At 39.4% G+C, this 17,949-nt stretch overlaps 1 protein-coding gene across 22 annotated transcripts in view; it reads right to left on the reverse strand.

The window, feature by feature from the left end:
• ABLIM1 (actin binding LIM protein 1) overlaps positions 1-17,949 on the reverse strand; it is a 199,220-nt gene that overhangs the window by 90,000 nt on the left and 91,271 nt on the right. For all 22 annotated transcript variants that reach the window (XM_027648216.1, XM_027648231.1, XM_027648230.1 and 19 more), the window contains 3 exons: positions 15,027-15,161; positions 2,178-2,361; positions 559-668 (listed from right to left, as the gene is read on the reverse strand). In XM_027648216.1, the coding sequence (XP_027504017.1) occupies positions 559-668; positions 2,178-2,361; positions 15,027-15,161 (429 nt within the window). The remainder of the gene's footprint in view (positions 1-558; positions 669-2,177; positions 2,362-15,026; positions 15,162-17,949) is intronic.

A 17,949-nucleotide genomic window follows, 5' to 3' on the forward strand; every position in this document is an offset into this window, starting at 1 on the left:
AAGCCAAGTTAATTTCCCTCTCAAACTTTCTTGATTCTCTCTCTTCCCTTTTAACTTGCTTTCTGTCTTATTTATATTTGTTTCTTGAGGTTCTGATCGCAGTATCATTGTGGTATCAATCTAATGGAAGCATGAGCTTGGTGATACTTCTTTTAAAGGATAATTTAATTAAAGTCTTAAATAGTAGAAGAAAATTAATTTCCTCTGACTTTGTCCTCTTTTGAATACTTAAACCTGCACAATTATGTATGAAAAAAGGTAATCTATCAACTCTGAAACCTCAGGTTTTATCAATTAGATACTTTTCCAGTGCCTATCAAAGCAAAATCAGCCCTTTTAAAAATCCAGTCATTGGGGAAAAGTCACTTCTTCATATTGAAATGTGTGTCTCTTCCCACCTGTGGTACCAGGCACTTTAATGAAGAAAAAGAAAAAGAGGAAAGAAAAAATACGGTTCCCAGAGATAGTTCACTTTTTTAAAGGTGAATTACATTAGTTGCAATCAAATGCTGATGAGGGTGGTAAAGTGAGAGCCTTCAGAAATTCAGAAATACTTACTGCTTGAGGCAGACAGTTCTCTTGGACTGGAGGCCATGGGCTGAGCACACATCTGACAGAGACAGTCCCTTCCATTAAAGGTAACGCGATCGCCTGGTGGAAATGGACGTCTGGAAAGTTAAAGAGAAAAAAAAATTTTTGCAAAGGTTATGTCAGAAATTTTCCTCTGTTCCCTATGCTTTGAGTTTGCTGCCTTCCTCTAGTGCAATCAATATTTTACAGAAACTTGGGCCAAATAGTTTCTGCAATGTGGCCTTGGCAAAGCCAGGCACTGGAAGAAATCCAATCCATGGATGCAAGCAGAGCAGAGGTTAGACTTGCCTTGTATTTTCATTTAAAAAAGATTATCAAACTTATTTTATCTGAATAGTAGAGACAGTGAAACCTGCTAAGACACAACAGCTACATTTATGATGGTCTCAGCATGATGTCGTGGATAGCAAATGATACAGAAGAGAACTCAAAGGAAGAATTGGAACTGTTCTTGAGGCTGGTGAAGGAATGTGGAGCTAGTCACTCATAAATGTTAAGAATGTGTGTTAGGCAGAAGTTGACATTGCTGTTAACTCTTATTTGGTGCATAAAGCAGAGGATGAATAATGTTTTTTAACTCCAAATCTTTAATAAGGAGCTTAGCTGCTAAGTACAGACCCCTGCTACACCCCACCTCACTCCAAAACTGCTTAACAAAAGAACAGCTGCTGATTTCAACAAGCCAAAATGTTTAAGGCATTGTTTCCTTTCCACTGCCATTCCTAAGTGGGTCAAAAATAAATCAGCAGCAATATTGCATTTCATTAATCTATTCCAATGACTCATCTTTTGTTCATTCAACATAAAAAGATTGATGCAAGTCAATGTACAGAAAACTAATGTCATGTTTCATACGATATCATCAGGTTTCACACTGTCCTTGGGAAATAAAACTGAAACATACACATTATACGATTACCAACATGCAGTAAATTCACACACTATTTAAAAACAGAAAAACAATCAAAATACTTTCAATAGAAAAGGTCCCAGGCTACAAGATAAAGTACTTCAACTACTCATTAGAGATAGAAGTTAAAAATGCCACCTTTCTCCCATCCAGAGAGCCTTAACTAACTTCTTTTTATCTGCTGTAGAACTGAAGACTGGCTCTGTTACTGGGGACAAGAAGCAGCATTTGGGAAGAAGAGGGGAAATCACAGTTGTCCCAAAGCCATGTGTTCTTACATGATGTGAAAATCAGTCTCCAGTATGTTTTCAGTTGTTTAACTGTTCACATAGCCCAAATGTAGCATCCAGAATTTTGCTTTACCTCATTTCTCCAACCAAGCTGAGCTGATCCCCTGAACCCATATCCATTGCCTCAACATCCAAGCCTGATAATTCCTTCAGGCATGAGGGTAACTTTCTGAAAACAGGGAACTATATGTAACACAGCAGCTGTGTCCCTCAAACAAATGAGTGGCATTTTGAAGACCCTTAAAGTCAGATTTACAGCAGATCTTTTCCAGCCAATTGCTTCCCAAAGAGAAATACGTCTTGAGACTTATGTCTCATGGTGAAACCTTTTCCCCTGTTTTCCTTGTACTGGGTTCACACCATGCTAGTTGAAAGGGATGACTTACTTGCAAACAGTACAGGCAAAGCAGCTTGGATGGTAAGTTTTTCCCAGAGCTGTCACTACTTCTCCTTCCACAAACTCTCCACAGCCATTGCAGCGGGTGCCGTACATGCGCTGGTAATCCAAGGTGCAAAGGTATTCCCCGTTCTTGATGAAAAACCCTCCCTGTGCCAAGTCACACCCACACACTGGAAGGAAAAAACACACCACACAGACAGATTAGAAAAATATACCTACTAAGGAGGTCATCTGCTGACAAATGAGATGACCTTGGTGGTCTTACTCCCTTCTATCAGATTTTTGCTTTCTCCTCCTGTCACTACGTGCCTGGACATCCCAGGACATGGCTGGTGTTCTCTGGCTAAAGGAGAGCTTGTAATGAAGATTCTCCTTGTCTATATCATCATAACTTTAATGTACTTGTACAACTGGTCCTCAGTTGCCAAGAGCTCAGTTACCTTGCATCATCCAGTTAATCATGTTATCACAGTTATCTGTACCAATGTAATCTTACTTTCACTTCTGGGGATGGATGTGAGCAGAAGAAAATACATGATTCCATGAATAGAACAGATTTTACTATTTTTTACACTAGCATACATTTTTTATGCAACCATATCCTTTAAGAAGCTTTCAAGGTGCTGATTCTCCCAGAAAATAACTAATACTATTGAAATGTTGCCTGGTTTAGATTAACTACTCCAGTCCCTAGGTAGCACTGAGCTGCTTCACCATTGCTGCACCAATACTTTTAGTTTTGTTTTTAAAAGTATGGTCTTTGAAATATTCAGTGTGATTTCACATTATTAATTTAGACATAAATATTGGGAGAAAGCTGCAGTGAAGAGACAGTCAAACATTAAAAATTTAGCCACATCTCCACTATACAGACTTCATGATATATGCAACCAAACTATATAACAGTATATTGGACACCAAATAAAGTCAATAGAAGATTATTCTCCACCTGTATTCTGAACAAATCAATATCCCAAGAACTACTATTACCTTTGAGTGCCTAATCTGAATTGATCTCACTTCAGTCTTTTATACACTATATTCCCTGTACTTCATGGATTAGGTAAACAACTCTAATATTTGGACAGAGACTTGTGGCCAAGTATAAATTTATTGGGAAAACTAATTGTAACAATAAAAGGGTGAATAACCAGTCAAGGATTTCTGTGACTTGGCAGTTTTTCCACTGTAAAATACTTACTCACCCAAACCAAAACACATCACAACCAGGTCCCTTTTTTGCTTTAAGAAAATACTCATAGTGCTACATTGGCATTTCTGGTCAACAGAGACAGAAAGCAATCCTGCCTATAACAGCCAAATCCCATGAAGAGAAAGTGCCATGGGAGATGGGAGATTGAATTTCACACTGTGCCTTTAGCTCAGATTGAACAAAGAACTTGAAACTACCTACTTCGTGTCTCTCAGTAGCACCAAAAATTTATATGCAGCTGCTCCCAGGTATTTTGGTTTCAGTCACTCCTACTGCTCCTCTGTATATTGCTGTATCTGTGTAATTCAGTAAGAGAGACCACTCTTCACAGCAGGCTAGGACATTGGCTTACTCTGCAAGCAATTTCATCTCATCCCTCTTCAAAACATTCAAGTACATTTAGATCAAATATCAGAAATATTGTATATCAGAAATTTTGATTATTAAGGAAAACTAAATAAGAAGCATTCTAGGTCCCTGCAGTTACGAAGTCCTTGAAAAATTAAAATACAAAATACAGAAAGATTATCAGGGGAACTGGGTTCAATTCTTCTTTCTGCCACAAGTCCCAAGCACAGTGCTGTGCCCAACATTCTTTCTCACTCCCATTATAATGGGTTAATATCTTATAAACTACCTGCCTTAAAAATTAACATTGCAAGGCATTTGGGGCAGAGATTTCCAATTCTGTTTGTCTGTTTCCCAGCCCCGGATATCTAATGACTGTTACTGTAACAATAATTAATAGAACAGTATATACTATAATGCAGCTTAGAATTAAAGCAGTATCAGTACTAGCATTTTTCCAGTTTCACATTTCTGCATAGAACAATGATAATATTTCACGTGCAAACAAATTACATTTTATGGTGGCACTAAATCCACAAGCAGCCAAAACTGAATTATCAGTGACTGAGAGGAATTACAAAGAACTACTGTTAAGGCTCTACTGTAATGCTCCAAAATGTTCCAAGCTGTTTTTTAGGTACACCTCCAGAAAAAAACCCCAACTCTTTCATTCCTTTGTTTTCTTCTAATGATCTCCATTTTGTTTCAAATATTAGTTTCAAACTAATGGTACAATATCATGTAACCATTAGGCAGAAACCACTGTGACCTCCACACCACATCACCTTAGATTCTTCCTGAGTTGGCACCACATAGTAACTTTCCACTGCAGGTCCAGAGGCGAGACCTAAGCCTACTTAAATAGGTTTGCTTCTCTAAATTACTCTGAATGGATCCTTACAATTAAGTCATGTAGTAACTGAGAATTCAGCTTTAATGTCAGAAAGTTGTTAGGGATTACTTCAGTATTCAGGCTATTAGATCCTGTGGTTACAGTCTACGAACTGGAGCATGGTCATGGAGTGGTCAATACCAAATGCTTCAGAAGCTGCTAAATTTCATAAAGAGCTAGTCATGCGTCTGTTCAATTATTTAAACCACATTTTTAATTTAACTTGTAGCTTTAACATCCAAGTCTGTATACATTTCAGCCTCAAGCTAAAGTCTCTCAGCATGCAGCTGTATCTGCCTCAGAAGCTGCATATATGAACTCTTTGGCTCTTCCCTATGGTCCCCAGTCTACCAATAAGTCACTTTTTGGAGAACTCATTTGGTCATTGCAGCCCTCTTTACCTGCCAAGGCAATGGTCTAATAAGCTGGGACGATCAAAAGGAACTTTTACTGCCACCTCTGTTCCAGTTTCTTCTGAAAATCCAGCTTCAACGTATCATAGAGGTCTGTGGCAGATCATAGATTGCAAAAAACACTACAGACTTTGAAAGGGTTCATGCATTCACAGTTATTGGCTCTACCCTCTTTGCATGCATTGCTGCAGAGATTCAAGCCTACTGACAAAAATGGGGGCTAAATTATCGGGCAAGTCTTTTGAAGACAGTAATTACTATTATTAAAAAAAAGCTTCCTCTATCGCCCTTTTCTTTCTGAAGTCTCCTTTCCACCCAATCTCTAATTCATTTTGTCAATAACTCAGAATTTTTGAGTTAAACTGTCTCATACTGGCAAGTCATGAATTCAGGCACGAGCAGAAGTGATCCACCAGCAGATTCATCATCTCTGGCATTCTCACAGCAGGAAGCACACACCAATCTGAAAGAATTAAAGACCAACTCTGGCAACCCCACATTACAACGGATTTTTGCAGTCAATTTAGCACATGTGTTCCTATCACTAATCACAGCTTTAAGCTACATGGGCAAAACAAGGGTCACCCAGACTGTTAACATCCATGGTTGGAAAAACGCTGTTCCAGCCTGCTGCTTTCACTTTGAGTCAGAGATCAAACCAGAAAGGACGAACATGACTGTATCCACACTTGGTGCACAACAGGGAAAGGATTTAAACAGCTTTTTGTTCTTCTTTTTTCTGCTTTTGGCAACTGTGCAGAAGTCATGGTTCTGACAATATAAACCTTCAAGCTGAAATGCAGTGCCTTAGCACACATATTTATGACCACCATAGAAGTATCACAGAAAAGATGTACAAATTGTGATTGTTTTTTTATAAAAAAGAAAGACCATACACCCAGCAACATTCATGCCACGAACAGCAGAGGCAGCAAAGAGAAATCAGCTGTGAATGCTACATATGTACAATACATCCTAATGGTGTGACCTAAGCAATTGCTGTGATACATGTATCATGTCATCAAAGAAAAATTTATACCTAAGTGATGACAGTTAATAGGAAATGTCAAACTATATTCTTTTTGTTTTTTCCTATACTGATGGGAAAAACAACTTTGAAAGAATTACTTAATGGAGCCAATAGTGATGCACAAATCACATCTGAGAAGGCAAAATGCAAGAAGTATTCTGTAAACATCCATCACATGGAAATACTTCTTCAGGAGAGTAACATTTCCCCAAGATTCTTCCTTCTCAATATGATGGAAGACGTTCTGTTTACATGACCAAGATCTCCCTTCTAAAACAGGAGACATTGGGGAGCATTTCTGTTCCCTACGGTACCACAAGCATAGAGACAAAAAAAATCAGCATTTTTCTTTAAATGAAAAAAGAAAACCATTATCTTCAAAAGCTCCAGGAGGAACGCAGCCTTTTTCTCAGAACCTGTATATCAAAGAATTTCATATTACAAACAAATCATCCTGCCTCTCTTGTGAATGGAATAAGCTGGAATACAGTTCTGCCTTCCACTGTATGGAAAACACCCACCTGCCAGCTTTCTCTGTCTTGAACTACTCTCTGGAGCTACTTTTTTGCATCCTTAAAGGACAAAAGGATTGGAGACGCTGTCAGTGCTGCTGTCAGCTCTCAAAGCTACAGGGTCTGTGTATGCAAACCTGGGCTATTATGACAAAATGCAGCTGCTCAAGAGCAATCCAACTGCCTGGGATTTCCACGGGACCAGGACCACTCTTAAGATGAGTCACTTCCAAGCTTTAACAGAGATGACGAAAATGAAGATATCAGATTTTTTCAAAGAGAATGGAAGTAGGATTTGATCCTACTGAGCATTATGCAGGATTTCCTCAGGCTTATTGTCAGCGAGAGTTGAAAAACCAGGCCCTTAGTAAAATAACTCTATGTTGACATTAAGTAAAAATTGTTTCAACACTGAAGAAACAAAACCACACAAGCAGACTCTTGCCCTCTTGAGAGGGGGCTCCCAGTTTGCAGAAGTGAATTCTATTTATTAAGAAAAATCTAATGATCTGCTTTGTTACCATGCATTAAATAAGGTGCAAATTCAATTTCCTGTTGGGGTTTTATTTCTTTCTTGTATTTCTAAGCTTCATAGAATAATGGTGCTGTTCTCAAGTAGGGAAATATTCATACAACAGCTATTCTTAGGGCATAATGGATCTCTTGTTTGAAGGTAGAATGGAATTATCAACATCATCCAAACAAATACACAGGAAAAATCTGTTTATTTTTTTCGTGTAAGAGTTTAACAAATCCCATATTGATGAAAGTAAGGTTCATGTTCTTATTAAAGTTTCTGCATTTCAAGCCTTTCTCTGCCTTTTTTTTCTTATATCAACACTTTTCTTGATGGCATAAGTAATTTAAAGAATGAATATACATCGAAGCACCATCAGAAGGCCACATGAGAATGATAAATCTCAGAAGCCATGCTGCAGCACTACCACTGCAGAGACTGCAAGGCATCATTAAGAAACAGAAATCCTGATGACCATTTGCCACACTCCTGTCACTGGAGACTTTTTCTGTCATACACTGATGAGAGATATATAAATATCTCCCGAGCAAAGGATAAGTTTGCATTTCTCCCCTCTTCTACTAAACTGGTCTGAGATCCCCTTGGGAATCATCCTCTAGCCTCCAGTCAGGCTCTTCTCCTCTTCCCTTGAAAAATCCTGACCCTCCATTTCAAGCATCCTGCCTGCACAAGTACTGAGTGACACTGTCATTATGACACCAGTTATTCTCAGTGGGGTACTTGAGTGAAACCCCCGGGCATATAATGCAAGCACTCACTCAACTGAAACCAAAAGTGATGTTTTAACTTGATCAACTTCCCAATCAATGCCATGACACTGCCTTCAGTCCTTCAGTCTTAGCTTTTCTCCTTATCACAGGAGATACAAACAACACTGTACAGAGAAACATTCTATATGCATATATTTCAGTCTTTCTAGCAATCTAACAGCCAACAGCTCATACCTGAGCCCAACAGCAAGCAAACAGCTGTAAATAATGTAGCAATGTGACAGCTTCCCCACTTCACCACTGAAATACCAATGTTTCATGCACCAGGATGGGAACAATGGCAGGAATCGTTCAGCCATTTAAAACACCTTTCACATTAGACTAAGCACGAGGTAGAGATCAAAGTCATTTATGGGTCTGTGGGAAATGAACCTTGAAGAAAATGCAATCAATGGAAAAATGTCAAAGTTTAGCCTGGGATAGCTTGACTGTAACTATCTAGATGAGAGATCTCTCTAAAAAGATTTTAAATAAGCAAATAAAGAAGGTATGAATAGAACAAAACCAAACCTCATCCAAGTCTGGCAAATGAAGGATGCATTGATGACAAACCCAAGCAACTTTTCTTATTCTCATAAGGATGCTCTGCCCCACTAATCAAGCACCTGTAAAGCATCCTGCAGGTCCTCTACTTTCAAAGGGATCCAGCAGCTTTTTTAAAATCTGACATGGCATCTGTCAGCATTGGTCAACATCAGCTAAGCAGTGCAATTAATTTCATTTCCTGTCAAATGTTTGGTCACTAAAAGAGACCTCAAGCCCAGCTAAACTAAGATCAGTATCAACTAATTGTCATCACTAGTATTCTAATCCCAAGAGCAAAGCAGAATCACAGAAACACAGAATATCATGAGCTGGAAGGGACCCACAAGGATCATCCAGTCCAGCTCCTTGCCCTGAACAGGACCATCCCCAAGAGTCACACCATGTGCCTGAGAGTATCAGCCAAATGCTTCTTGAGCTCTGTCAGCCTTGCTGCGGTAACCACTGCCCTGGGGAGCCTGTTCAGTGCCCAACCACCCTCTGGGTGAAGAACCTCTTTCTAATATCCAACCTAAACCTCCCCTGACACAACCTCAGGCCATTCCCTCGGGTCCAGTCACTGGTCACCATAGAGAATAGATCAGTGCCTGCCCCTTCTCTTCCTCTCTTCAGCATGGGAAGAAACTGAACCTGAAGTGAAATACCAATAGGTATCACTGCAAGAACAAGAACAGCCTTCCAGACACAGCAGCTAAGAGATGCAAATGCAGAAATGGCAATTACTCTCACAGCTGTAAGTGAGCCTTGCTTCACGTCAAGCTACCCGAATGGATGAATTCACATCTGAATCCCATTTCCTGACATGGGAGAAATTTTAACCTTTGTTAGCTTCCCAGAACAACTGAATCCCATTTCTCAACTGTTCAAACCTGATTTGCTGTCCTTAAACGTGTCTCAATCCTTTGGTCTCCCTGTGCACACAGAAAACAGTGTGCCCCCCTTTTCACTTTTTCATTAGATTTGTGTACTAATCTCTTCAGCAACAAGTACTTCTCTTTCATTTTCACTCTTAAAATCTTAACTTAATCTTCCTCATGTCCTTCTATGGCACTTTCTACCATGGATAAAGGATGCAGAGTTATAATCCTCCAAATCTTCAGTCAGATCCCCAGAGTCCTGACCATTCAAACCAGGATACTGTAATATTTCTGTCCTTTTTGGTTTTATTTGCCTGTTAGAGCATTTCAGGCTCATATCTTCCAAAATTTTTATATTTTAATGACTAGAAATTACCTTTTCTTTAAATGAAAGCCAAAGCACTCAGGTTTACGGGGGAAAAAAAAAGAAAATACAAACATTCTTGATAAAAATTAAAAGACTTGACTTGATATTGTTAAAGGCTGTTTCAATAACCAAGCTGAGAAGGGGAGTTCACAAGCTTCTTCAGAAGTATTCGTGGAAATGCAGAGATCTTTTCAAGCACTGCATGGGATATCTGCTATCAGAATGTCTTCATATTTAAACTTTCCATCCACTCACACTGAACTATTTATAGCATTAACTACCCAGCAGCCAATTTGCAGCCTCCTCCTGCTGCCACTGAAAGAATCTGATGACAGATCAAAGGTCAAAGAACTAATGATTTAAAACGCATTCCAACTGTTGATATAGTGTCTGCTTACATGACCCTAACTTCTTCCCAGTCCTTCAAGGGAGGAAGATCCAGTTCAAAGTCACAATCTAAACTCAGGAACCCTCCCCCTTCCCTGTCAAGCTCATTGAACTACAGATGATGTAGTCTTGAAAACCCATCACATAAAAAAACTCAGACCTGTGCCTGGAATCTAAACATACCACAGAGAGTTCTGGAAATACATATTGATATGGGCTTTCCTAAATAAGCTTGAAAGAAATGTAACTCAACGGAGGAAAATTAGCACATTTATTCCATAATTAAGAAACTGCTTTATGCTGATTTATAACAATGTTTTAATAGAAGCTAAAAGTTTTTTCTCAGAGGAATACTCTAGGATTGTGGAATGCTTCCTGGATGCCAAGACTTGGCTTGGCCTTATAATTAGCAAGATTATTAGCAGGTAATTGCCTTTTGATATTTGATATCACCATAGCACTTAAAACATTCATACACGGTGAAACATTTCCACCTGGCACCGCTTAATCAAATTATAGATCTTTATGCCTCATAGCTGTGGCAGCCCCATCCCTGGCAGTGTTCAAGGCCAGGCTGGATGGGGCTTTGAGCAACCTGGTCTAGTGGAAGGTGTCCCTGCCCATGGCATAGGGGCTGGAACTAGGTGATTTTAAGGTCCCTTGCAACCTAAAATGTACTATGATTCTATGATAGTGAGGGCTAGAAAACTTTAGGACACCATCTATATTCTTATGGTAGGACTGCTTATCTATGAGATTAAATATCTTTTAATTTACATTACCCTATGGAAGGTAACTACATTTTCCAATTTATATTCAAAATCAAGAACAGGGACAATGTCTATTTGAAATACTCCTACTGCAAATACTACACTACCTTGTTAAGATACTGCAACTGATCTCTACGTGTACCAAAATCAAGCTATGTAAACTTTTACATTGTTACTATGAAAGCTTAAAGCTTTTTCTGTTAAGCAACACAGTGTATTGAAACCAGCATTTCCCTCTATCCCAGAAGATGAATCACAGGCTTAATAACAAAGCCTTATTATAGCAATTTTTCTACCCTCAAAGTTTCTTCTCCTAGTACATGGAATAAGGTAAAATGAACTGTTATCAACTGACAATGGTAGAAAATTATCATTTGTATCAGATCACAATTTAAATTGAGATATTAACATCTCTGCTCATGCACAGTGTAATTTAGGGCCTGTTCCCACACACAGTTCCATATGTAACAGCATTGTGGTGAGTAGTTGTAGTTTTTCCAGAAAGGTTATCCCTGTATATACTTAGAAGAAACTTTTTACTTCTTCATAAGCTATGAATTCATTCTTGTTGATTTTAAAGCTTATTAAAGACAAAACCAATGATTTCTCCAGCTCAATCTGCTCTCCCTCCAACCTCCTCATTTAACCTTCCCTCCTCTCAGCCTGCTGCTTCCACTGCCTGGTAGACATTAACAAGTTGGTATGGTAAGTGTAGTGTACTTCTACTAAAACAGAACTTAAGACTTATTACAACTGGAGGTAATACAGAATCCAATTAAATTTGCAGTTGTAACACAAACCAGTGTAAATCCTTAGCAAGGCAAGTGACTTTGTTATAAAACAGCAAAAGACAACTGCTCTGAATTGTGCTCCAGGAGCACTCCTAAATCTCTCTTATCCCTCCTCTGTCCATCATTCCCTTGTTAACTCCAGCTCCGAGTCAGCTGCTGCCTGCCTGACATTCTTTGCCTATCGGGAGGCCGGCAGAGCTCACTTTCCTGGGGACAGCCACACCATTTTCAGCTCTTTGTTTTTCTACCAGCTCTTATCGGGAGCCACAAATAGAACTGGTCAGCCCTGCCAGGCAGATAGGACACACCAGCAGGACACACGTGGTTCTCAACAGGCAGAGTCACAGCGAGGTGCATATTATCATGGGGGCATGGGAACACGTCTGTCCATGGAGGTTTCACTTGTCATCTTTGTCAGGAAGCTATTACTCTGCTCTGAGAAAGATTCCAGAGATGGATGCAACACCAAACTACAGGGGAAGACGATTGTCTGATCACATTACATGACGCATGAGCATGTCCTGGGCTGGCTGATGCAGCACGGAGACTGAAGTCACCGTGTTCCTTCAGTGCAACAGCCACCACTGACGTGCATGCCAAGCAGTCATGGAGTGCCTAAGAGGCTCTGACATAACCCAGGGAAGCAGCATTACAGCAGGATGTAAACACAAAGTTGAGAGCATGGATGGCAATAAAAAAAAAAAGGAAATACATACCAGAGCAAAGAACAGGATCACACTGAAACTCTGCAACTATACAACTACTGTGACAGCTTTATGAGGAAATGGATTTTTTCCACATCTTCTAAGTCTATGGGTAAAAGTTTCAACACTTTCAGCAGGTATGAAAACAGTTAGACAAGTATGAGCTTGTTCAAGACTTTCATGCTGCAGATGTATGAGTTGAAGTCTCAAGAGCAAAGTTTAGTATACAAAAAAGAGAAAGATAACGAAGCCACCTGTAGATGCAGCTGATAAGTTCTGTCCCAGTATCAGCTGTTTTCTTTAGCTAACAACATACTCTACAAACAGAGGAGAGTTTATACTCTACCTCCTGTAGAGTCACAGTCATGTCAAATTAAAAACTCATCAGACAAAGAGTAAAAAAAAAACCATTTACTTGAACTGCTGTGTCCCACTTGTATGAAGCATATGGTCAGACAACATGCAATGTAAGTAAATAACTATATGGTTTAAACAAAAACTGCATTCACTTAAGTAAGAGAGGCAAACAGTATACAAGATCTGCAGCTCGGGTATAAGATTCAAAACAGGATTTGGAGCAACCTCCCATACACACCCTTTTCCTTTCTTTCAGTGAAAGACAACTGAACTCTAAACAGACAACACTCCCTGGCAAACCCAGCTAATAAGGCACAAACTGAATGAGCAGCATGGGAAAAGTCTCTTAAGATTCAGCACTGGCCTTTTCAGTTCAGACTGGAAAGTGCAGATACTACAACCAGCAGAAGCCACACTGTCACCCCCCCTCTACTAAACAATAAGTGAACACATGCAACCAGTCACCTTTCACAAACTCAAATTTTCCTTAAAAAGTTAATGATATCAATCATAGTCTCATTTGCATATTTCTATACCTCTCCTTTCTCTGGTGATCTTCATGTAAACAGTCATGAGATAGATAATATTACAGAATACTAAACCATCATTAGATTGGAAATACTTTCACAAACAGAAGCCAAGATGAGTTTAGATATTGCTCTAGGGTAGGGGAGTATGTATCCTAGTAAACCCAACCAACAGAATAGTCAAAGCACAAAAGCAGCTATTAAACCCCAAAAAATTGCAAGATTAATGTGGTGCATTCATCAGGACAACAATTCCAGAACCCTGTTCCATCTGTCCCCTTGCTTTATCAGAGGTCCTAAGCACACTGTTTGCTGCCTGGTCTGAATTAGCATTCTCCTTCATGACTCAAAGGGTCTCAGCTGGCCTGATGCTGAAAATATCCTAATCCAGTGTCTTCTGTAAATTGAGACCACTACTCACTACAGGCAGAAACAAGAAAAGAAACAATTGCTGGCTTTGAACTGCTTAAGGATTATATTGCATCAAGTACTGCTTGAAATACAGCAACTGTAATAGAGAAAGAGATACACATTTCCCCAAGTATTTCAGAAATAGTGCAGATAGTGCTCCTCGCCGCCTTCCATGATAGGCTGATGCCATTCCAGTTTGGCACAGATGAAAGATGTTAATATTGAGGAGAAAGTTAAGCATTTTTTGAGTTAATCAGCTGTATTTAATAAAAAACCACAGGTAACAAACATAATTTCTTAGGTTCTAGCCATTCATTTTTCAACATGCAAGTAACTCAAGTGACTTCTAGTAACATAGGAAAACAACTATTTCTATTTTCTGCTATATTCCATATATTCAGAAAGCAGAAGAACTCAGCAATCACACTACAGTACTATTCCACCCATGTTTAGAACATGAAAAATATAACTGAAACTCAAGAACTGGGCTTGAGGCACTTCACAAAGTCTGGATCTGCAGATATGCACTAGATATGGACTTTCAGAAAAAGTAACAGGTGTAATAGAAGTGAAAAACTACATAATACAGATTCTTCTACTCTGTTTTAGTTGCTCAGTTACTCTGATTTGCTCCAGCACCCTTCTCCATGTTTGCCACCAGCTTGGCCACATTCACCTGGAGCCTGAAGCCCTTTCATTGTATCTCTCCTGTGCTATGCTGGAACTGAATCAGCAGGTACTTCCCTTGTTCCACATGGGCCTATGTATTTCTCCTTATTCTCACCTTTCATCCTATGTACTGCGGTTACTTAATTCAGCCAGTGCTGCATTGTTGTTCATTAAACAGAAGCTGTATGAAGGAGTCAGGATTGCCTCCTGCTCCAGAACACCCATCTTCAAAGGCCATGAATTCACAAAGCATAGTTCTATAATTATTTAACGCTTCATTAAACCTCTTTTTTGTAAAAAAACACAGTGAGTCTTTGTTGTGGTTACAGAGGGCTCAGTGGTATGAGCTGGAGCTGCTGAGAGCCCTTCAGGTCCTTGCTCTGTGCAATGGGTCGTTCTCTCCCCATTCCCAAGGCAGCTCCACAGCCCAAAGCCTTAGAACCCTTTTGAAGAATCAGGGCTGACAGGAGGCAAAGCTCTTCCCATAACACAGCTGCCTGCCATGCAGCTTCCTTACACACACAACCAAACTGGGCTCCAAAACGGGTGAGACCTCCATGAAAGTGTGTGCGCATCCTAGAAAATCCTAGCCAATGGAGAGGGAGGCCCAGAGACTCAAAAGCATGGAAGACCAAGCTTAATTCACTCTCTGGGAAATATATGAAACTCATTGTCTACGTAGAACTGCATGAAGTAAATAAAATTGCAAATAAAATTAAAAAGATCCAGGTCTTACCTTTGCAGGTGAAGCATTTGATGTGGAAGTGTCTGGCCTGAACACGGAGTACTTCACCTTTACATGGCTCCCCACATTTATGGCAGTGGATGACCGGCTTTTCAGAGGGGTGGTGAGGCTCCTGAGGGTGGGCCACTGTAAAACAAACAAATAAACAAACAATATTTCAACCCAAACAAAAAGAATATTTTCTCCTGTACATAACTGTGTTCTCAGACACTTTTGATCATAATAGAAATGTATCTGGTCCTATTTTAGGCTCATCTAAAAAGTCACCACCATTTTATCTAAATACAGTCCTTTCATAAACCAACAGAGGAGCACACAAAGAAACAAGAACTGAGTTAATTTAATCCAAGAAAAAATATAATCTAAGCAAAAAGGATTAAAGGAAAGCAATGCCAAATCAAGTTCTGGGAAACCAGATAAACCAGGCAGTCTATATGAAATGACTACACTAAATATAAACTACAAACACCTCCTTTTTGCTACAGCAGAGACAATACCTAACACAGGGAAAGCACTCCTGAAGAGAAAAGAAGACAACATTATCTGTTTCTACTCTCATTAATTCTAGCAGAAATTCCTCTCTGCATTCAACTTAGAGGTAATATGAGTAGGCAGAAAATACCAAAGTATATGCAATATAGTCAGGGAGACACAATTCCAGGTAGTGGTAATCAGCCATCCAATCGCCCTTAGCAGAGCTTGGACAGGAACAGGAAAGGTTCGTGTATTTCGTTGTCATAATAAAATTGCTCCACATTTGGCTTCTGTAAAACACATTTAACTTTTTCTTCAGATGTGTCTTGTGGCATCCTGGGGCTCCAACACAAATGCATGGCTGTAAACCAGAGTAAGATTTAACCTAAACTGTACCACTCGAAGTGGAAAGTATTACCCAGAATGTTCCCAAACAAACATATGTTCCTTCAATTCTCCCTCCCACATCCCATTCTAGCAGTAGAAAGTTTGCCTCCTAATATTGTTCTCAAACTAGTAGTGCTCATCAGAACATCTCAGAGAAAACGTATCTCTGCCCACACCTCTGTCTTACCATTCTTGTCCTACTTTTCCCGGCCTGCAAAGGACTGAGTGCTGATACAGCTACATCCCTCTCACTGTCACTGGGGAGCATCTTCATTATTTTATCTTGGAGTTTTCTGGAGATCTTTTCCTTTCCTGATCAATTCCTGACATCATCCCCACCAGGACTATGCAGTTTTTCAGGTTGCTTCTTACACAGCAATAGAAGAGATACCTTGCTCATATTTACTACACCAGATTCTTCCCCTTCTTCAATGAATTTCTAGCAATTTCTGGACCCATCACTTCATGAATTCCTTCTATATTACTCTCCTATATAAATGCCTTAGTGAAGAATTGCTGCTATCATTCTGTATTATATAAATACAAGATTAATAATAAAAAGCCTAATATGTGATTAGGGGAGTAACAGCATCAAGAATAAGGAATAACAAATATTCTAAGTAATTTCTGTTATAAGTTCAGCCAAATTAATATGGTAGCTGTTATTTTGTTCTTAACCACCACCACCACCTACACCTCCCACCCCAAACTTCAAAGAAAATGAATGGCTGAATTGTTCTACTCAAGCTCAAAGTTTTTAACACCCTCTTCTCTGGTAGCCTCATTTCAACTATTTCCCTTGAGCAGTTACTCAGCCCATCCTGGTGAACAGAATGTAGCTGGTAATGCCAACCAGTATTTCAGTTAGAGCTCCAGTGAAGACCCCAGTGAATGCCTTACCTTGAGTGAACCTCATCTAATAGTCTGAACTGTGATACTATTTCTTGAGTGGAAGTTATTATTCATTCAAACAAGACTATTGACTGGTAACCAAGGAAACACATAGATTATGCAATGAGAAAGAGAGTAAGAAAGAGAGAAGGAGAGAAAGAGAGAAGGAAAGTAAGAAAGTAGAAAAGAAGAAAGAACCATAGAGACAAGTGCTAGCAAATTAAATTATCATGAGGAAAATTCCCTCTCAGAACCAGATAGCCTGAGATGGGCCTGATGCCAGCTGAAAAAAATTAACAGAATGGACTTTTAAAGTTGCTCACAAGAGGAACTGGATCAAGAATTTGGGAAAATGTTCCCTATGATTTATATGGTGCAATGTGAAATCTGCATCAGCAACATTCTGCTCTCTTCAACTCACATGTGGAGGACACCCTAACATTCTGCACACCAGGTTCCAGATCTTCTGGTATTGATCTGAAACAATCTTTTCTCTTTAGGAGAGTAAATAAATGTAAATAACACTGGTCCAGTGATGCAGCTTCTTTCCAGTTCTGCCTTTAAAGCCATTTAAATGAATACAAATACCGTTAGTTGCTATTTCCAGGCTGATCTCTTAAGTGAAGCTAATTATGGTGCTTGTCTTACTGGCCTGAATTTGGCACTGTAGGTCAAAACTGAGTAACTGAGTTTTGCCTTCCTGTAAGGAATTGCTTGTAAGCTTTTTCCTTTGGATATATGCAATACACACAAAGCTTTTCAGTGACAGAGGTGACCTTATATAGTTACCAGTGAGGACAGAATAGGGATTTGAAGGAAAAAAAAGTGAAATACCTTTACAAGCAGCTTACTGTAATATTTCTGACTGAAGTCCAGCCAGCTTACTGGACATGTCAATTGTGAACTGCCCTGGGTCTGAAAAGGTGAGCCAGGAGCTGCTTTCATCTCCTTACAGGGATTTCACATCTTGAGAGACTAAATAATTCAGGCTCTGTCTGCATCACCCCTCCCCATATCAACTAAATGCTAGAGGATATGTTCTCAGGCATCATGCACTAGCAGCAATGATGCAATAAGGCAACTCTAGATCATGTCTAAGACAATAATAGACTCCAGACAGTATAATTAGCAATAGGACATTAATTTAGGATCTGGATAATCC

Source organism: Corapipo altera, unplaced genomic scaffold (assembly GCF_003945725.1).
Source record: "Corapipo altera isolate COAL_440 unplaced genomic scaffold, ASM394572v1 56, whole genome shotgun sequence".
NCBI lineage: Eukaryota > Metazoa > Chordata > Aves > Passeriformes > Pipridae > Corapipo > Corapipo altera.